This window comes from Eptesicus fuscus, chromosome 11, assembly GCF_027574615.1.
Source record: "Eptesicus fuscus isolate TK198812 chromosome 11, DD_ASM_mEF_20220401, whole genome shotgun sequence".
In the NCBI taxonomy this organism is placed as follows: domain Eukaryota; kingdom Metazoa; phylum Chordata; class Mammalia; order Chiroptera; family Vespertilionidae; genus Eptesicus; species Eptesicus fuscus.
In genome coordinates this window covers 74,453,126-74,475,565 of record NC_072483.1, presented here as the reverse complement: position 1 = coordinate 74,475,565, position 22,440 = coordinate 74,453,126, and the positions used below count along the sequence as shown (strand labels likewise).

The window sequence follows — 22,440 nt, the reverse complement described above, 5'->3', positions numbered from 1 at the left end:
ACAACATAGAATGAGGAACCAAAACAGAACCAGAAGCAAGGAGGCATCGATTGGACTATCGGGCCTCAGAGGGAGGATGGGGGAGGGTAGGGGGAGGGGGGGGGGGAGGGGGGGAGAGTTCAACCAAAGGACTTGTATGCATGCATATAAGCCTATCCAACGGTTAAGTTCAACAGGGGATTGGGGCATGCGTGGGGAGAGGGGTGGGATGGGAATGGGGGGATGAGGACAAATATGTGACACCTTAATCAATAAAGAAATTAAAAAAAAAAAAAAAAAAAAAAAAAGAAAAAACCTGGCCCTGTGTCAGTGATGCCCTTGGTTATAGCATCAGTGAGGTGTTTGCATTGTAAGGATAGCAAAATGCTTTTCATATAATTGTCAAATCAAATCAAGCTTTCAGGAAGCTATTATGTTTTTTCTTCCCTCAGCAAATTCTTTTCAGAATCTATATCAATTTCCATTCAAAACAAAACAAAAACAAACCATAAGAAATTGTTTTTTATTATTCAGAATCATTTGGGTGTATAACATTGATTTTTTTTTTTTACCAGTTTTAGGTTTGGTTATTGGTGACTTTTCCTCCCAAATCAAAATGACCCGTTCATTTATTTAGATTGGATTCTGTGATCTAGGTTTAGGCCACATTTTTTTTTTCTTCCTTCCCACAGCTGTATCTTTATTGACAAGTAAAGCTTATTTGTAAATACCCCATTGGAAGAGTACTGATTAATTTCCAAAAACTTTCACAGGGTTCTGTAAATTGCTAATTTAATGAATTGTCTTCCAAGTTGAATAGAAAGCTTTATGCTTTCTGTGGCTTTTTAGAGATTAATACCCACAGCTTTGTTAGAATTGAAAAAAACATAATCATCATGGGATTGATAGATTCTATCACGTGCTTTCCTGATACATTCTGGAGAGTGTTTTGTTTCTCTTTGCCTGTCAAGCTTTCTTCTACATGGAAAGGCTGTCAATGGAAGTTTACTTTCTCTCTGCTGGCCTCATATACCTATATCCCTCGGGATTAGTACTTTAGAACAGTTTAATGAAATTTGAAGTTCTTTTCTTCCCATGGCAGCCTTGCTTTGGCCTCACCGCAGTCATTAGCTGTTCTCTGTCTGTGTTAAGGCTCCAGTTCCTGATCCTGATTACCTTCTGCTGTTGTGGGAAAGAAAGGGGTCATTTTCCCTTCTCCCCTTGATTAAAATGTATATTAGCTGACTTTAAAAAAAAACAACCGAGAGGCTGTTGTTCTGTGATTTGGTCCCTGCTGTGATGACACCTTCAGCTCTAATCCTACCCTTCACTCTTTCTGGAAGCTTGAGTGTCTCCTGGGGCCTGAGAATCATCTCACTCACACACACCCACTCACACTCCCATTCTCTACCTTTCTTCAGAAATCTTTGTTTTTAAGAACTGCAGAAATGATGCATTTAACAAATATTTATTGAATACTTTCTATATTTAATAAGAAAGATTCAGCCCCTTTTGCAAGGTTCTTGAAACCCTTAATTTTTATGGTAAGGTACCCATCAGCTTTGGAAGTGGTCTCCCCAAAGAGAAGAAAATTGCTAAAAACTAATTATACTTTTGTATATATTCAGTATCTCTGTATCCAGGGTACATATTTCCTGAGTAGGGGCAAGGGACAAAGACTGGGGAGTGAGCAAATGTCAGTTCAGGAAGTGTCAGAGGCCAACACAAAGAGCCCTGGACTGGAAATCACGAGTCTTCATTCCAGCTTTGAACTCTTTATGTGATCTTGGTTAAATAATTTTACGTTTATGAGAGTGTCTCCATCTAAAAACAGCATCTCAACAGATATTGTAATAATATCTCTTAAATTAATATTTAATAACTAGAGGCCCGGTGCACGAAATTCGTGCACTGGGGAGGGTGTCCCTCAGCCCAGCTTGCACCATCTCTAATATGGGACCCATCGGGGGATGTCCAACTGCAGGATTCGGCCCGATTCCTGTGGAATCGGGCCGAATCCTGCAGTTGGACATCCTTCTCACAATCCGGGACTGCTGGCTCCTAACTGCTCACCTACCTGCCTGATTGCCCCTAACTGCTTCCTTGCTGGCCTGATTGACCCCTAACTGCTCCTCTGCGGGCCTGATTGCCCCCAAATACCCTCCCCTGCTGGCCTGATCACCCCCAAGGCTTTTATTAGTATAGATATGACCCTGCACAGAAAATTTTACTAACCCTGCTTTACAATAAGGGCTTGACGATTGAATCATTAGGACCAGACACCAAGATTTCCTTTCTTTGAATAGTGGAGGGAATACTTATCTTGTCTTTAAGTTGCCCGGAAATTAAAATGAGATAATGACTTAGAAAAGTTTAAAAGCACCACATAAAGACAACTGTCTTTTTAATGAAGTGGCAAAATGAAAAACACTTTTTATTCTCCCCTTCCTTCCTTTACAGCTTTTATTTAAACTTTGAAATTTATAAAAATTTCACTCCAATTTTCATTTCTTTACATTCAACATTATTTTGTATTGGTTTCAGGTTTTATATTAGTTACAGAATAGTGGTTAGACAATCATATACTTTACAAAGTGTTCCCTGATATTTCTAGTACCCACCTGGCATCATACCATCATTACAACACTACTGACTATATTCCCTATTTAAGTGACAATGGGTTTACAGGTTCCTTTCAATCTTTCTTTTGTGTTTTTTGTCCTTCCTTTTCTTTCTCACTTCTTCCCTCATTTTCTTTATATAGTATCTCAATTGGCCATCAAAGCTCAGTGAAGGCACTGGGACACGCTTCATCCATTTTACAGACCAGGAAACTGAGGCCAATTCCAGTTGGCTGTGGAACTTGACTCAGGAAGCCCTCAGAGCACACAGGAAGCCCTCAGAGCCATGCTCTTTGCGCTTCCTAAGGGGCAGCGGCCCAGCAAACAGAACAAACCTTCCAGTCAGGCTTCCGAGCCTCTTTCTCAAGCACCTCTTCATTGCGGATGCTCCACATTCTTTCCTCTCCCCCCATTCTTTACTGCCCCCCCTTCTCCGAAGCAGGTGGAAGGCTTCCCACTCACTGCCTAGGTATGCTCTGCTATGGGGCAGGGTGTAGCGAGCTTGCTTTTGGGTGAAGGCAGGAGCAGTAGTCACTGCCTCTGAAGTGTGAAGGCCGCCTGAGCGAGGCCCATTAGCACTGGGAGCTTCTCTGAATCACGTCAGTCAGTCCAGTACCCTGCAGTGCAGCACCCCTTCACTGAGGTGGCTCCACCCCTCAACCCCGCCTCAGGGGTGAGGGTCCTTGCCCCTCTGCCAGGAGTCCTTCCATGCCCCTTGATCCCTGGCTGGGCCCACCCACATCTTGGGGGCACTGCAGAACCTCTGTCTCTCTGCAGATGAGGCAGATCCCTGCCCTAGGTCTCCGCAAAGCTATGAATCTGTGGCCAGAGGCCTGGTCTGGGTCTCAGCAACCACATGCCTGCAATGTTCCCAGGGACCCTGGGAGGGGCTGGGCGAGTCCTGCCACGTCCTCGCCAGGGTGGCGATGGCCCCCGGATACCCGGGGAGCGCCTGGCTCGGCTCGGACCCGCCCCCTGGGTGGCGATCGCCGCATCGGGACCCCCGGGAGCGCCTGGCTCGGCCAGGACACGCCCCCCCGGATGGCGATCGCCGCCCGGGACCCCCAGGAGCACCTGGCTCGGCCCGGACACGCCCCCCCGGGTGGCGATCGCCACATCGGGACCCCCGGGAGCGCCTGGCTCGGCCCGGACACGCCCCCCCCCGGTGGCGATCGCCGCATCGGGACCCCCGGGAGCGCCTGGCTCGGCCCGGACACGCCCCTCCAGTGTTGCGATCACCCCCGGGACCCCCGGAACTAATAGGATTGGGCGCCGCCATCTTGGTCTTCTCAACGGCTGGATAGGCCACCTGGAGTCCCGCCCCCAGCCTCTCACAGGCCCAATCATGGGCATAGCGGAGGTGCGGTCAATTTGCATGTTTCTCTATTATAAGGTAGGATAAGCATTTTGAACTATTTAGAAGGGAAGGCAGTAGTCAAAACCCAAAGTAATAATAGTATTATGCTGTCCCAAGTTAATCCTTTCACCTGTGTCCTGAGATGTCATCTCCTGTCTCATCTGGTACTTAGTCCAATACTAATTTCTTCCCTCTTTCTGTATTTTCAGCTTCTCCCTTTGTACCAGCCTTTCCCTCTACACATTAACACTATATTTCTTTCCTCTGTAACAAAATAAAATAAATCTCTCGCTTCCCCCTCTAGTTACTACCTATCATTTTCTTTCCTTCCATAAGCCAGGCTAATTGGCAGAATAGTCCACTGATTTGATTCTTTATTGGGCACTCATTGTCTCGGGTTCCTGCCCCCACTGCTTCCCTGAAACTGTTCTTCCAAAAGACACCAACTGCTTAAATGTACTTTGGCTCGGCAGCCCTTTCTTTCTTCACCTCTTGGTAGCACTTGACATTGTCAGTTATTCTTTGCCTCTTGGAACTCATATATCTTCCTTAACTTCAGCTTCTCCAGGTGTTTCTGTCTAAATCTTTGACAGCTCCTGCTTCGATTCCTCTGGGGGCTGCTTTCTTTCCCCACCAACCTCAAATGTGGATGTTCTGTAGGACTCTTCCTCACAAAGAGCTGACACTTATTGGACACAGGTATGTGCTGAATGCTTTGCTTGACATGTATTACCTTTTTAGATCCTTTGGGCCATCCTCTGAAGTAGGTTCTTTTATAACCCCCATCTCAAAGCTGGGGATACTGAAGCTTAGAGAAGACAAGAAACTTGCCCAAGATCACAGCTGACTACATGTTGGAGTGAGGATTTAAATGCAGGCAGTCCAGCTCCAGAGCTTGCACTCTCACCCGTTGTGCCACGTTGCCTTCACAATGCACGTTCTAGGACCTTTGATTATTTCACATGCACATCTTCACAAACTACTAAGTATCTGTCCAACCTGACAGATTTCCAGCCTATCCACTGTATCTTAAGTATCTGTCATTATTTCAACTTTAATGTGTCCAGAAATGACTTCATCCTCTTTTTTCTTCCATGCTCCTTTTAAACCCCAATTCATGCTATTTTTTATTCTCTATTTTAGTGAATGACACCTATTTTCCAGGAAGTCATCACTTTTTTACTTTCCATATCTAGTTGGTTTACCAAGATATATTAGATTTACCTCAAACCCACTCCTTTCACTTTGGGTTAATATAGTGGCTAATAGCATTGATTTTGGAATCGGATACATTTGGATCAGACCCAAGCATTTCCCTTTAATAGTGGTTAAGATTGGCAAGTGGTTCTGTGTCAAGTGGCCATCACAGACACCTGCCTTGCAGGAGGCTGCATAAGAGAGTGGTTACTAAGAGTTGAGGACTAGTTGTGGACCCTTTACTAATTGTGCATTAGACAAGGTCAGGCCCTTTTGACTTTGGTTTGCTCATTTGTAAAAGACAATAATAATAACTAACACATATGGTTGTTGTGAAGTTTAACTGAGATACTTTAAATACACTTAGCATAGTGACTAGTACATGGTAAGCATTTTATTTTATTTTTCTATTTTTTATTTATATTTTTTCTTTATTGATTAAGGTATTACGTATGTGTCCTTATCCCCTTATTGCTCTCTGCCCTCCCCTCCCCCACTCATGCCCTCACCCCCCTGGTATCTGTGTCCATTGGTTAGGCTTACATACATGCATACAAGTCCTTTGGTTGATCTCTCCCCCTTACCCTTGCCCTCCCCTACCTTCCCTCTGAGGTTTGATGGTCTGATCGATGCTCCTCTGTCTCCAGATCTGTTTTTGTTCATCAGTTTATGTTGTTCATTATATTCCACAAATGAGTGAGATCATGTGATATTTATCTTTCTCTGACTGGCTTGTTTCGCTTAGCATAATGCTCTCCAGTTCCATCCATGCTGTTGCAAATGGTAATAATTCTTTTTTTTTTTTTTTTTTACCACAGTGTAGTATTCCATTGTGGAGATATACCACAGTTTTTTAATCCACTCATCTGCTGATGGGCACTTAGGCTGTTTCCAAATCTTAGCTATGGTAAATCGTGCTGCTATGCACATAGGGATGCATATATCCTTTCTGATTGTGTTTCTAGTTTCTTGGGATATATTCCTAGAAGTGGGATCACTGGGTCAAATGGGAGTTCCGTTTTTAGTTTTTTAAGGAAACTCCATACTGTTCTCCACAGTGGCTGCACCAGTCTGCATTCCCACCAGCAGTGCACCAGGGTTCCTTTTTCTCCGCATCCTCTCCAGCACTTGTCTTTTGTTGATTTGTTGATGATAGCCTTTCTGACAGGTGTGAGATGGTTCTGCATTGTCATTTTGATTTGCATCTCTTGGATGATTAGTGACTTTGAGCATGTTTTCATGTATCTCTTGGCCTTCCTTATATCCTCTTTCAAAAAGTATCTATTTAGGTCCATTGTTTATTTTTTGATTGGGTTGTTTATCTTTCTTTTGTTAAGTTGTATGAGTTCCCTGTAAATGTTGGAGATTAAACCCTTATCGGTGATAACATTGGCAAATATGTTCTCCCATGCAGTGGACTTTCTTGTTGTTTTGTTGATGGTTTCTTCTGCTATACAGAAGCTTTTTATTTTGATGTAATCCCATTTGTTTATTTTCTCTTTAGTTTCCATTGCCCTAGGAGCTGTATCAGTGAGGATATTGCTTCGGCATATGTCTGAGATTTTGCTGCCTGTGGATTCCTCTAATATTTTTATGGTTTCCCGTCTAGTGTTTAAGTCCTTTATCCATTTTGAGTTTATTTTTGTGTATGTTGTAAGTTCGTGGTCTAGTTTTATTTTTTTGCATGTATCCGTCCAATTTTCCCAACACCATTTATTGAAAAGACTGTCTTTACTCCATTGTATGTTATTGCCTCCTTTGTCAAATATTAATTGAGCGTAGTGGTTTGGGTCAATTTCTGGGTTCTCCATTCTATTCCATTGGTCTATATGTCTGTTCTTGTGCCAGTACCAGTTTTGAAAAAAGTGGCTTTGTAGTACAGCTTGATATCTAGTATTGAGATCCCTCCTACTTTGTTCTTCTTTCTTAGGATTGCTGCAGCTATTTGGTTTTTTTTTTATTCCAGATGAATTTTTGGAGAGTTCGTTCTAGGTCTGTGAAATATGCTGTTGGTATTTTAATGGGGAGTGCATTGAATGTGTAGATTGTTTTGGGTAGTATGGACATTTTAATGATGTTGATCCTACCAATCCATGAACATAGTATGTTCTTTCATCTGTTTATGTCTTCCCCTATCTCTTTTTTCAGTGTCCTGTGGTTTTCCGAGTAGAGGTCTTTTACCTCCTTAGCTAAGTTTATTCCTAGGTATCTTAATTTTTTTTTGGTGCAATGGTAAATGGGATTATTTTTTAAATCTCTTCTTTTGTAAGTTCACTGTTGGTGTATAAAAATGCCATAGATTTCTTGGCATTAATTTTGTATCCTTCTACATTGCCAAATTCATTTATTAAGCCTAATAATTTTTTGATGGAGTCTTTAGGGTTTTCTATGTACAGTATCATGTCATCTGTGAATAATGACAGTTTTATGTTTTCTTTTCCAATTGGATACCTTTTATTTCTTCTTCTTGTCTAATTGCTATGGCTAGCACTTCCAGTACTATGTCAAACAGGAATGGTGAAAGTGGGCATCCTTGTCTCGTTCCTGTTCTTAGGGGAAATGGTTTAGTTTTTGTCCATTGAGTATGATGTTGGCTGTAGGTTTGTCATATAAGGCTTTTGTTATGTTGAGGTATGATCCCTTCATTCCCATTTTGCTGAGGGTTTTTATCACGAAAGGGTGTTGGATTTTGTCAAATGCTTTTTCTGCATCAATTGATATGACTGTGATTTTTATCTCTCAATTTGTTTATGTGATATAGCATATTTATTGATTTGCGGATACTGTACCATCCTTGCATCCTGGGGAAAAATCATACTTGGTCATGGTGTATGATCTTTCTGATGTAATGCTGGATCCGATTTGCTAGAATTTTGTTGAGGATTTTGGCATCTATGTCCATGAGGGATATTGGTCTGTAATTCTCTTTCATTGTGTTGTCTTTATCTGTTTTTGGTATTAGGGTAATGATGGCTTCATAGAATGAGCTTGGAAGTGTCCCTTCCTCTTGAATTTTTTGGAATAGTCTGAGGAGGACAGGTTTTAGTTCTTCCTTGAATGTTTGGTATAACTCCCCTGTGAGGCCATCTGGCTCTGGGCTTTTGTTTGCTGGAAGCTTTTTGATGACTGCTTCAATTTCCTCCATAGTTACCGGCCTATTGAGATTTTTAGATTCTTCCTGATTGAGTTTTGGAAGGTTGTATTTTTCTAGGAGTATGTTCATTTCCTCTAGGTTGTCTTGTTTGTTGGAATAGAGTTGTTCATAGTATTTTTTAACAATCCTTTGTATTTCTGTGGGGTCTGTTGTTCTTTCACCTCTTTTATTTTGGATTTTGTTAATTTGGGTCCTCTCTCTTTGCTTCTTGGTGGGCCTGGCTAGAGGTTCATCATCTTGTTTATCCTTGCAAAGAACCAGCTCTTGGTGGCATTGATCTTTTGTATTGCTTTTTTTTTTTGGTCTCTATGTCATTTATTTCTGCTCTGATCTTTATTATCTCCTTCCTTCTGCTCACCCTGGGTTTTTCTTGCTCTCTTTCTAATTCTTTAAGTTGTAGAGTTAGATGATTTATTAACATTTTTCTTGTTTTTGAGGTAGGCCTGTAGAGTTATAAACTTCCTTCTCAGGATTGCTTTCACTGTGTCCCATAGATTTTAGATCATTGTGTTTTCATTGTCATTCGTTTCCAGGATGTTTTTAATTTCTTCTTTGATCTCTTTGGTAACCCAATCATTGCTTAATAGCATGCTATTCAGCTTCCAAGTGTTTGAATTTTTTTAATTGTTTTTATTGTAGTTTATTTCTAATATTTTGCCATTGTGGTCTGAGAAGATGCTTGATATGATTTCAGTCTTCTTGAATTTGGAGAGACTTTGCCTGTGACCCAATATGTGGTCTATCTTTGAAAATGTCCCATGTGCACTTGAGAAGAATGTATATTCCTTGGCTTTGGGGTGAAATGTTCTGAAGATGTCAATTAAGTCCATCTGATCTAGTGAGTCATTTAGGATTGCAATTTCTTTGCTGATTTTTTGTCTAGAGGATTTATCCAGTGATATCAGTGGGGTATTAAAGTCCCCTACTATGATTGTACTGTTGTCGATCCCCCCTCCCCCCCCGCCCCCCGCCCCCCCCCCCCCCCCCCCCCCCGATATCTTCCAGGAGTTTTTTTATGTATTTGGGTGATCCTGCATTGGGTGCATCTATGTTTACCAGGGTTATAATCCTCTTGTTGTATCGATCCCTTTAGTATTATGAAGTGGCCTTCCTTATCTCTTGTTATGGCCTTCACTTTGAGGTCTATTTTGCCAGATATAAGTATTGCTTATGGTAAGCATTTTAAAAAGGTTAACTCTTGCTATCATCACCCACTGCCATTGTTTTATCTAGACCTCAGTTTAGTCTGCTTTCCTGAGATAACCCCTTAACTAATTTTCCTCATTCCAGTCTTATCCCTTTTTAGTCCATTCTGCTACCTGAGTGTTTTGGGTTTTTTTAACATTTATCTCTATTATTGAAAGTATTATAGGTGTCCCCCTCTTTTTTCCTCATTGACCTCCACTGTCCTACACTCAACTCCTACTGCTAGGCCTTCACCCCCCTTTTGTCTGTGTCCATGGGTTATGCATATAAGTATACAAGTTCTTTGATTAATCTCTCCCCATTCACCCCCACCTTCCCTCTTGAGATTCATCAGCCTGTCCCATGCTTCTGTGTCTTTGGATCTATTTTGTTCATCAGTTTCATATCCTTTTAATAGTAGTAAAGATGTAACCGGAATTGCCTTTGCTGTAGTTATTGACATTACTTTCCCACTCTATGATACAGGTGATATTAAAGTCTGCTTAGATGTCATAACTTATTAAATAGGTATCGGAATGGTTTTTAAAGAAACAAATCTGATCACATTACCCCCTTGTTAAAATTCTTTAATGTAATGATTCTTAATATCTGTGTGTGTATATGCATATGTATGTGTGATGGACCCTTTTAATAATCTGCTAAAAAAAACTTTGACCCCTCTCCCCAGAAACATACCCTAACATACTAAGCTTTGCGTATATTTTCAGGGCATTCACACATTCCTTAATGCCATCCTTCAACCCCTGATTAAAAACCTTTGCTTTAATGGCTTTTCATTCCCTACAGCTTAAGATCAAACTGTTATATGAATGAGAAAACTCAGATAGGCAGAAAGAAAAGAAGTATTGAGCCATAATCCAGCTACCTAGAGAAACTATAGAAACAGTGTATTTCTTCACAGTTGCTGAATCTATCCTATCTAATAAAAGAGTAATATGCAAATTGACCATCACTCCAACACACAAGATGGCTGCCCCCATGTGGTCAAAGATGGCCGCCCCCATGTGGACACAATATGGCCACCACAAGATGGCTGTTAGGGGAGGGCAGTTGTTAGCGATCAGGCCAGCAGCGGAGGAGGACAGTTGGGAGGGACCAGGCATGCAAGGGAGGGCAGTTGGGGGCGATAAAGCCTGCAGGGAAGGGCAGTTAGGGGTGACCGGGCCTGCAGAGGAGGGAAGTTGGAGGCAACCAGGCCTGCAGGGGAGGGCAGTTGGGAGGGGACCAGGCCTGCAGGGGAGGGCAGTTGAGGGGGACCAGGCCTGCAGGGGAGGGCAGTTAGGGGTGACCAGGCCTGCAGGGGAGGGCAGTTAGGGGTGACCAGGCCAGCAGGGGAGGGAAGTTAGGGGCAATTGGGCTGGCAGGGGAGCAGTTAGGCGTAGATCAGGCTGTCAGGGGAGTGGTTAGGGGGGTGATCAGGCTGGCAGGCAGAAACGGTTAGGGGCAATCAGGCAGGCAGGCAGGCGAGCAGTAGGGAGCCAGCAGTCCTGGATTGTGAGAGGGATGTCCGTCTGCCCATTTAGGCCCGATCCCGGTGGTCCTAAACAGGCAGTCGGATATCCCTCGAGGGGTCCCATATTGGAGAGGGTGCAGGCTGGGCTGAGGGACACCCTCCTCCCCCGTGCATGAATTTCGTGCACCAGGCCTCTAGTAATTTAGATATTTTCTTTCCTCATCTCTCACTACTTCCCAGCATGCACCTCATGCCCCAGCCCAACACAGCGACTTGCTATCCTCTCACAGGGATGTGCTGCTTGCCACAATGTTTTATTAATTGCCTGTTTATATATTTTATCTTCTTTATTTTGCTGAACTTCTTAAAGGTGTTGATTGAATATTAATTTTTGTATACTAGTATTTAGTATCTAGAGTTCTGCTTAGTTTTAGTGGCTGACACATTGTATTAGGTAAATATTTGGCTAAATAAATGAATTATGAAATTTATACATATTTATAAAAGAAAATGAGAAGAGGAGAAGGAACAATGAATTACCTATGGTCCCAACATCCAAATGCAGCAGCTCCTAACATTTGTATGTCTACTGTGATCCTGCATGGATAATTTCTACCTCCCAGGGCTCCACTCCTTCATAAGGAAGATGAGAGTCATTGCCCTTTTCCACTTCAAATAGACAGTCTGAGTTCAATATATATAGACTTCCTAATAATGCTATTAAATGATTTAATCTTGATAATATTAATCATATTAAAATTTCACTACTTTCTGCTTATTCCTGGGCCTGCCTTCACCTGCTCAGTTCTGAAGAACTAGAATTTATATCTTCTTATCCTTCTTTCCCAAGAATCTTATCTTGGAAGGTTTAAGAAATTCTCTATGTGATTCAAACTTGTATTCTCAGAGAACTTAGCACAGTGCTTTGCATATTTAATGATTCTTAATACCATCTTATAAGTTAACTAGAGGCCTGGTGCACAAAATTTGTGCACAGTGTGGGGGGGTGTCCCTCAGCCCGGCCTGCACCCTCTCCAATCTGGGACCCCTTGGGGGATGTCCAACTGCCGGTTTAGGCCCAATCCCAGATAGGGCCTAAACCGGCAGTTGGACATCCATCTCACAATCTGGGACCCCTGGTTCCTAATCACTTGCCTGCCTGCCTGCTGATCACCCCTAACCGCCTCTGCCTGCCTGCCTGATCGCCCCTAACTACCCCCCCCCCCACCAACCTGATCGCCCCCAACTGCCCTCCCCTGCCAGCCTGATCGCTCCTACCGCCTCTGCCTCGGCCCCTGCCACCGTGGCTTTGTCCGGAAGAAAGTCGGAAGTCTGGAAGATGTCCGGTCAACCTGGTCTAATTAGCATATTACTCTTTATTAGTGTAGATTTGTATCTTTGGAAGAGAATAGGTACATGGTTGATATACTCATGGTACTTTTTATCGTAGTGTTTTCCTGAGGAGCAAACTGAAGATCAGAGAGTCTAATAACTTACTAGAGTCTAAACTCTAGATATACTAGAATTAATATGAAATCAATATTTTTAAGAAGGCATAAAATTTCAGGGCTAGGGAGTGTTGAAACAGAGACTAGAATCTAGCTCTTTGGTTTCCAAATCTTCAGCAGTACCATGTTGTCTGTCTCATATACACCTGGCCAAGTTGAACTGAGATGACTGCGAGGTTTTTGAATGGACTCAAATTCTGGGGGAATTTCATGCTTCTTTGGGTTCATGCATTTTCCTCCATTTTTGCCATCAAGGCATTGTGTGCTCAGTTTCTGTTCTATTTGAAGGAAAGAGCTCAGGATGATTCACCCCTTTTAATGATTCCTGGGCCCCATCCTTCTGTCTTCTATCTTTTTTTTTTTTTTTTTTTTTTGCTTCTCAAAGGGAAAAAGGCAAGTGGTGAATGGGAAAGATGTCAAGTACTAAAACTTTTAATTCATGTTTTTGTAAGGCTCTGATTACTGTAGTCCTTCATCTAGCTGTAAGAGGAGATTCATTATTGAAACAGCATTGAATAAGCCAGCTCATGCCTTGTTCTTTGCTTTAATTTTAGGATAACCTCTTCTTCATGCCTCATTGTCTGAAGGTTGGGCTTTTGAACAAAAACACATCACATTTAGAAATACTAGATCCTAGTAATTTCCCTTCTCATTCAGCCATTTCTTGACAGCTGCTTTTTCCCTGGATTGATTATTTGTCTGGGAGGGAAATCTTCATATCTCAGAGTTCAGTAGCTTAAGGGAGATTATGGGCAGAACCTTTGGATTTGAATTTTCTTCTCCTTTGCAATTAACTTGACCTCCTCCTGACTTCTAGACAGGCTGTTAAAGCCAGAATGTTGCTTGAAGAAAGATGTTTGATACACTTCCTTGGAGTCATCTTTCCCTCACCACACAGATGCTATTGGACTCTGTTAGCATACTGTCCAACACAGAATTAGGTTTTTTATAGCTTGACTTCTCTAAGAATTAGCTCTTGCATATTTGATCAAGGATTATCTTGTAAGCTTTGAAGCTGTAAGAGGAAGTTTCTAAAGCTCTCACATGATGAAGAAGACACAAGTCTTCTATGCACATGGAAAGCTAATAGCTATCAATTCTGAGACAGAAACCAGCGAATAATATCTGAAGAGCAGATATTATTGAACATTCTTACTGAAATGTACCGTTTCTATGACCTGTGCTTGCAGTTGCATCTGTGAGAGGGCTTTGTGATGCAACTGATGACTGTGACCTCTATGCTGTGATGCAGCCAGGGATGCTCAGGTCAGGGTCAGGCTGGGAGCTCTGAGGTTGGGAAAGCGAGCCAGGCTCTGTAAAGGAGGACCAAGTGCAGCTGTTTATTTTTGACACTTGAAAAATAAAGTCGTACTTTTCACATCAGTAGTTCTGGGTTTTGTATTTGCTTTGTTTTAAGGGGAGACCCCATTTATTTCTTTTCCAGGAGTGAGGAGGGACCTACCTCTAAAAAACTGAAGACTGAGGAAGGGGAAGCCCACTTTAGTCTCTCCAGCTTGGCTGAAGGCACGGTCACCAAGGTGAGCAGAACTTTTCCAGCGTGCTCTCCCCATTGCAGGAAGATGGGCTGACGGAGACTGCATCAGTGTTTGTTAGTCCTTCCAACATGTAAGCCATGCAGCGGCATCCCATACTTCTTCCTGGAAGTAATTACTGTCAGTGAATTGCCTATAGAATGATCTGTATGATACACAGTGCACAGAGCACTATGTAATACACAGAGCGTGGAACATTGCTGTGGGAGTACTTTTTGTAGGGATTTTTTTGTTTACTTACTTTGCAGCTTTCTGTTTAGTCAAAATGATAGCGGTTGATGATATGAGTCTTAATCTCCAAGTATTTAAAATTTGAGTCTAACTCTTCTTTCTGATAAACAACTTCAGAACAGGTTTCACAAGTTTAGGATTTCTCCAAACCAAATATCCTTCAGACACCTGAGATCTTCTATATTTAATGGAAAGGATTTTGGAACTTGAAGATAATTGCCTTATTTTAAGTGTCATTAGTTTGAATCAATGGGTCTTAAAAATTGTCCCTTACTAGCCAAGTACACTGGGAAGGTCAGCACTAGGGAATGCCTTTTCCCTTCTTCAAAAAGAAATGCTCTCAGAAAAACTAAATGTCTGAAAAATGATTTGGGTTTTATTTCAATGTTTTATAGTGAAGGGAAAAAATTATGACCTTATTTGTTTAGAGAGCTTTTCTGACTGCTTTACCAGAGCAAACTGGAAACTTTAATATGTTTTGTGCCAAAGTCTACCAGCCATAATAGAGCCCTGTGGTCTTCTTCCTTTAAGTTGAATGATACTTAGACCCTGTTTAGGTTGGGACTGGAAGATTAAAGACATAAGTTTGATCAGAAAGTGCCATATAGTGTGGCAGAGATTTCCATCTTTGAAACTAGTACTGCAATAAACCTTGACACATGATCTGCTTGTACTGTTGGGTGATATCTTCAGTTTGGGCACATTTTTATATTCTACCAAAACTTCAATGCCAAAGGGTTAGCAGCAGTCCCCCCCCCGCTAAAAGGGGAAGTTCTGAGAATCAAACATCAGGCTATTATTTTTCACACCATCTTCATAGGACAGATATTTGGAACTGGCCTCACACTGCAGAATCCTCCCCTTCCTAATTGGTTGGGTGTCAGGATGCACAGGCAGTTTGCCACATAAAGCCTTCAAGCTGGGCTGGCTAGTCACTTGGTAGTAATACTTCTGACCTCTCTGGAAAGAAGTCAGCTTGTATAAAGGGAGGTAAGTGAAAGTACAGTCGGCAACTCTATCTGCCAGCTTTGAACAGAACCCTGGAAATGAAAATGAATAGGAAGGGCCTTCACTCTGGCTTTGGTTTTATTTTATAAGAGGACACTTCTGACATTAAGCCATCTTGTCTTGCCTGGGGTGATCTGCAGGGTTATTTTCTGTGGGTGTATTCTAGGTCGGAAGTGTGAATCCTGCTGAAAACTTCCATGTTCTGGTGAGGCAGAAGAATGCCAGCTTTGAGGAAGGTGAGTGATATGCCACTGGCTCTGCATTTAGGGAAGGTGTTCAATTGGGTTAATGGATTTAAAATCGAGATTAAGAAGTGTAGCCTTTTATTAAAATGTTATAACCTCTATATATAGTGGTTTTCTTTTCTTGTGGCTCTTTGTGTTGTTACTTATTAGTGAGCTCATTGAGATATTATGAGCAATGAAGATAAACTCAGGACAGGTCTGCCCAAACAGAGGACTAATTTGTTAAGAAAACTGTGGGCGAGAACCTTGGAGTTTTTAGTTCTACTTCATTGAACTTCCTGGGTTACTGTGAATGAGCTTGGAATAAAACAATTTTGTGTCATATCTTCATGTTTTCTTGGTCCAGGCTTAAGGGTTTGAGCTCCTTTACAACCCAGAAAGACCTTGCTGCTGCCCCTTGATTCAATACTTCTGAAATTGACTACATTCTCACACTTTTCTTATTAGATATAACCTAGAATTTCATTTAGGCTTGGGTTAGTATTTAAAATGGCTTCCAGAATGAATAGAGGGTCTTGAACTGACATTCATATACTTGAATGCGTTTAGATTCCTGTTCACTCACCCCTTAAAGCAGGAGTGGGGAAACTTTTTTCTGCCAAGGTCCATTTGGATATTTATAACAAAGGCCATACAAAATTATCAACTTAAAAATTAGCCTGTTATATTTGGTCAAACATTTAATTAACTCACCCCTAATGCCTTTGTAGAGCCAGACAAATGATTTTTCGGGCCTTATGTGGCCCACGGGTGGATGTTCCCCTCCCTTGCCTTTTAAAGAGTAGCAGCTAGCACTTGTAGTCCTGCAGCTTTGTGTACACAGTAGTAGTCATCAGTGCTGCCCAGGGTCAGGCCTGTCTGTGAGCCACCCTCTGTGTGTGAGTGTTAATGCGTGCACAGAACTTTCTCTTCTCACATCTTGGTGTTTTAGGGGGAGAAATGTTTAGAACACTTCACCATTTTAGCTTAATCATCTATAGTGCCAGGCATAGGTGTAGGGTACCTTAGTACTTCGAGTTTGAGAATCCTAGCAAGATGCCTGGACATGCTGTGCTGTTGCCCAGCAGCAGTCATAACCAGCTAAGCCTCAGAGAGAACATGTAATCCACCAGGCCAAAGTTTGTTGACAGCAACACCAAAGGCCAGACCTCTGAGAATTTCCTGAGGAAGACCAGCTCTGTCACCATGGTAATTCTTTTATGTGGGTCATGGGTATTTTATGTTTTGAGATCGAAGAAGATTTTGTGTTTTTGATGAAAGGTTATGGCCTTCTTAGCTTTTGATTATATGTTGTCAGTTACTTTGGCCAAAGTCAAGGGTCCTCCCTGTGGAAGTGATTGGCCTCCCTGGTTGATGTAGGCATGTTCTCTTCAAGGGGCTGAGTCCAGGATCATCACCATTATGAAGGTAGCCACTAGTGTCTACTATGTTCAAGCATTGTGCACCCACTTGGTTATATTTTTGTCTTAGTTACCTACCCCACAGAGCCGTCCCACAGTCACATGAGCAAGTGGAGAAAATGTGAGAGCTTTAACAGCTGGTGCCAGAATTTGCTGAAAATTCTTCCATTGTTTTAATTGGGAAACTACTTTGATAAGTGCTTAGAGTAGAAATAGGCTCTGTCCCAGGCTTGGTTGTTAACCAGTACTGGAGTTCAGAGGAGAGAGTAGCTACTAGCACATAGAAGTAGGCAAACTGGAGTTTAGTCAGGAGAGGAGAAAGGTATAAAAGCTAAGAGGGAGAGGAGGTAAAGGAATTAGGTGAGGGCACAGAGTTTTGTAATACGTTCCCAACTTATGACTGCAGATCCTCAGAGTCAGTAAAATCAGAATGCTTGGCTTGAGTGCTCTGGTGAAGAGGCAGAGTTTTGGGTCTTGAATTATTTCAGGCAGAGCAGAGAAAGCACCTCAGAGCACAGGAGGCCAGAGTCTGAAGAGCTCATGAGAAAGAAACTCCTCAGAATGTTCACATTGAGGAAAACATGTTTCCCTGAGGCCATGGAATTGGGCATTTGAAGCAGATGTATGAAAATAAGGGCAGTGACCCCTAGATGGCACATAGGTTACAAATAGGTAATATTATCCCCTCTTTACAGATGGAAAAACTGTAAAACTGGAGGAGATGAACTTCCCCCAAATCACACAAGGATCCAAACCCATTTTTTTCTTAAATACTAGATTTTTCTACTTAGTCTTATTGTTTCTCCTAATCCTAATGGCCTCCTTTCCTACATGGTTTTTGTTTATACATTATAGGGTCATGAATTTTAAAGCTTGTGTCTATAGATAGGACTTTTGATGAGTAGACTGTCCTTTGATGTTGAATGTGATTGAGTGCTATGGTGTTGTGATGGTGAAATGTCCCTCTGTGCCTCTGTCTAGGACTTGGTCAGTTAGATCCCTCCAGTGGCCTCACAAAAGCAATCTATGGGAAAATGGGACCACCCACTTGTTAACTACTTCTCTTTTGTGGTCCTAACTTGCCTTCCCTTTCTGGCTTCAAGCTTCAGAAATTTTGTTTCCTCAATGCTTTTCTTACCTTTGTTCTTTTGCTTGTGCATGTCTTAGCCAAGGCCCTTTGTGAGCCAAGACTCACTTCCCCTGTAAGCCTAGAGTCGTTCTCCAGTCTTTCAGCTGCCTCCTTGGTATCGATCATTATCCCTCCCGGACTTCTCTGACTAGGGCAAGGGAGGGAGAAGCCTTGCTCTTTTCTCCATTATATCTATTTTTAAAAATTCAGTTACCAATACCATGATCAATAAGCGTTAGTAAGATTGTTTAACCCTTAGAACTTGGCCCTTTCACCTGTTGCTATAAACTAATATACAGGTGTAATTCTGTCTGGCCTAATAATGGTGAAGTCAAACTGAGAGAATTGTGATCCTATTCCCTTGACATCAGTTGTCCAAAGTAGGCAGCTACACATTTTATCTTCTGTTTTTTTGGTGTGAGGGATATTTTTTGTCCTAAGTTTATTGGCATAGAGGAGATAACACTGAACCCCAGGAATGTGTTCTTCCTGGCTGCTGATGCTCCTGTAAGCTGTCTTTGATTCTCAAGTGCCCTTCTTCTGCTGGTCTCTATCCTCCTTTCTTACCCACCCCAACATGCTATCACTACAGTTTACAATAAAAAAATTCTTGACCACAGGTGTATATGTAATAATTGTGAAAGTGGAGTTGTTTCCCTCACGCACAATTCATAGTGCACCTGGGATCTGTAGTTGTAGGTTATTGGAAGAACCTCAGTCCACAGAGTTCTCAGACTCCTCGAATCAGAGTTATCCTATATAATAAAAGCCCAGAGACCATAACGGCAGAACGACTGCTTGACCAGTCGCTATGAGGTGTACTGACCACCTTTTGGTCCCTTTTCCCGGCTTGCAGGCTCCCATTGCCGATGGTGAACGGGAACCACTGGGGTGGGTGGCGGGGGATGTGGGCAGCACCAGGCCAAGGACCCCGCCCTGCCAGTTGCCCCACACACAGAGGGTGACCCGCAGCGGGGGTGGGGCCAGCAAATGGGCAGCAACGGCTGACCTTTCAGTCCCTCCCCCTGCTGTCAGGGAACCGGGGTGGGTGGCGGTGAGATGGCCCTGATTGCAGGCTAAGCCTAGGGACTGTACCCATGCATGATTTCGTGCACCAGGCCTCTAGTCTACTTATATGAACACCCTTCTCCACTAGCTCATCGTCAGAGCTTCTTAAGAAGAACACCATGGATTTCCAATTCTTTGTCCCTTCCCTGCTTTTACTTAGGGAGAGTGCTAAAGTGGTCAAAAGATGACAGCAAATTGGAGAAAGAAAAGCCACATTACTTCAGTCCTCCAAATGATTCCTATATGAATGAGATAGGTTTGAATTTACAGGTTTCCACTGAGTATGAAATACTATGTAAAGTAACTGAGAGGTACCTAGTGTATCAAAAACAGGTTCTCTGAGGACCTTAAAAGCCAGAAAAGATGGATATTTGGAGAGAAATAAAAGGATGGAATGTAACTTTTTATAATATGAGATGATTCTTCCATCAGCCCTACTTTTGCCACTTAGATTGTAGGTTCTATATCAATTAGGTTTCTGAGTAGTGACAGGGTGGCGGAGCTCCATTCCACCAAATTGAATTCACAGGGGCATGATTGGTTAAAAAACAAATCTGTCAAGAAAACATCCTAAGTAGAAACAGTAGGGACTCCTATTTGGAGTCTGATAGTTAACATTAGATTTATGTACAAGTGAGCAATAAAGTGCACATATCCGCTTGATTACATGATGGTCACTTTATTCTGTGGCTGCTGAAGCATTTCATTTTCTCTCAGATCTCTTCCTCTTGCTGTGTTTAGACACATCTCATCCTCAAGTCTTTTGGCCTTTGTTCTCCAACTTACCTTATTCTTCAAACAACATCCTTTCCATTTTAAAGGATATTTCTTAAAATTTAGTTAAGCAAGACCTTCCAACACTAGATAGACTGTGGTATAATTAGTGATAAAATTATATCGTTCATCAAAGCTAAATAGACAATTTTTTTCAGTTGTTTTTTGTATGGTAGAGCACTATCCCATTTTCACAGAAGTTTACTTACATATATTATACTAGAGGCCCAGTGCACGAATTCGTGCATGGGTGGGGTCCCTTGGCCTGGCCAGCGATCGGGACAGATGGGGCCAGCTGGCCAGGGAGGAATGGAGGGAGGGCTCCAGGGCGTGTCTGGCCCTCTGGCCCAGTCTGGATCAGCTGGACCCCAGCAGCAAGCTAACCTACCAGTGGCAGTGTCTGCCCCCTGGTGGTCAGTGCACGTCATAGCGACTGGTCAATTGGTCAGATACTTAGCATATTATGCTTTTATTATATAGGATGATTTTTCTGCCATTGAATCAAGCTCTAAATTGTGGTTTCTCAAGAGTTGGGACTAAGAAACTTCCTGTGTATTTTCTTTTTTTTATAGGGCCCTGATTTATGTAATCTTGGGTATGAATTATGTAACTTATCATAGCTCTTTCCAGAAATAAGAAGGTAAAAATATGGCCTTTAGCTGTTGTTTTGCACAGAGATGGTAAAATTTTTAAAAAATACGTTCTGTCAAATACCTTGAACATCTTGAAGGATACTAAATACAAATAGTAACTAAAAGTTTAAACATTTTTACCTCCATAAAAGTTTTGTTTTTAACAGTTTGACATACTTTCTTAGTCCTTTCCCAAAAAAGCATTGATTCATCTAATCATGAGAGAAAAAAATACAAGATTCCAGATTCTAGAGGTTTAGTCAGTTCTTGGTCTCTTGTGGCTTTAACTTCTTCACTGTTGCTTCAATACATTTCACTAGATGGCACAACACCCTGAAGTTTGCATTTTAACATAGTAAAACTCATGAACCAAATAATTAAAATGAAATCACTGAAATGAAGACAAAAATAAAAAAGACATGACATAGAAACCAAAGACCATCATACTTAACCACTTTAAAGTATTTTCAGTTTTCAGCAACTCTCCCCAAAATGATTTTACCCTTTCTTAATCAGCTTCTGAAATCCTTTCAAGATCAGAATATGTCTAATGTAGCTGGCTATCTGTTAGGAAAGAGAGCCTACTGGTAGCATAAGCATAAAAGGCTGTTTGCTGTAGTTGTGTTCTCAGTAACACTAAGATTTCTCCTGAGAGCATTAGAGGACGTCAATATGTGGCACATGACAGTGTTCCTATTTTCTCCCACTGGTTTGTTTTCTCATCCCAGGTGGTAAAGTTGCTTGCCTTAAACCTGCTGAGTATTTTTTTCTTTTTATGTTAAACATAGAAAGGATATTTTCCCTTCTGGCTGAATATGTGGAACTCATATGAACGCTTTCCATGTCCAGACAACTAGAAACGCACAGAATCTGTTCCAGCCCGCTTTTAACATGGTCACCAGTCGGCTTGCACTGATAACCCGTGCCAGCAGTGCATCAAGGCAAGTGCTCCCAGCTGAATCTAATGGCAACACAAAATTAGACTGGGTGCTTTGGAGAAAGGCTATGGTTCTCCAACTTGCTGCTGGAGTTCACCCTTGCAGTGTGTGCTAATGAGAGTGATTTGTGAGGCAGAGAACTGTTGAAGTAGGTACTTCTCTTACTCTTGGTTCTTCCTTATGCCTCCTATAAATCCTACAATTCTTCCTGCATGGTAGATCTTGTCATCCGGGGCATTGCCCTTGGTTCTCCTGGAATTGGGCTGCTTCAAGATTGCTTCTTAAGCCCAGCTGGTTGAAAAAGGAAACTGATTTCAGATTGTGCTGATGTGCAAACTGCTTTAATCAGGGACTTGTGGCAAACAACAGAAGCTCTTAACCAATTAAGATCTTTAGGGATGGATGTTTGGCTTTTGTTAAAATAGTCACTAATCAACTGAAATGTGTTAAGAGGAGCTTAGAAACAGCTTGGAGTCCCACTTCAATACAATAAAAGTGTTTTGGTCCTCCCCTTTTAAATTGCAAGCCCAAGGCAAAAAATATGCTGACATAGAAAGAAGTGGCAAGTGTAATTTGGCATGGTTAGTCCTGTCTGTTATTCATGTCTTCATGAGACTTTAAAAACTGGTATGGATGTTTCTTTGGCCAGAAAAGGGAAGGGGGTTTGGTTCAGATATAGAGCACAGTTCAGCAGGACTTGAAATAGTATCAGCATAATTGTCTTTGGACATAGGAGAAAAGTTAACTTTTTAGTTTATTGTATTTTTTGCGGTTTCATATGGACAAAAAATATTTGAAGGAAAATATTTAGTTAATAGTTATGATTAAAGGACCTTCTGTAGACTGAATTACCTTTCCCTATGCCTGCCCCCCAACACACACAAATTTATATGTGAAGGCCCTATCCCTTAATGTGATTGTATTTGGAGATGGGGTCTTCGGGAGGTCATTAGATATAGATGAGGTCATGAGAGTGTAGCCCTCATA

The 22,440-nt window shown here is 41.9% G+C and overlaps 1 protein-coding gene across 2 annotated transcripts in view; it reads left to right on the top strand.

Moving 5' to 3' along the window:
- The window catches only part of XRCC5 (X-ray repair cross complementing 5), a 90,282-nt gene that overhangs the window by 34,302 nt on the left and 33,540 nt on the right, over positions 1-22,440 (top strand). For both annotated transcript variants that reach the window (XM_054723332.1, XM_054723333.1), the window contains exons 15-16: positions 13,920-14,013; positions 15,434-15,503. In XM_054723332.1, the coding sequence (XP_054579307.1) occupies positions 13,920-14,013; positions 15,434-15,503 (164 nt within the window). The remainder of the gene's footprint in view (positions 1-13,919; positions 14,014-15,433; positions 15,504-22,440) is intronic.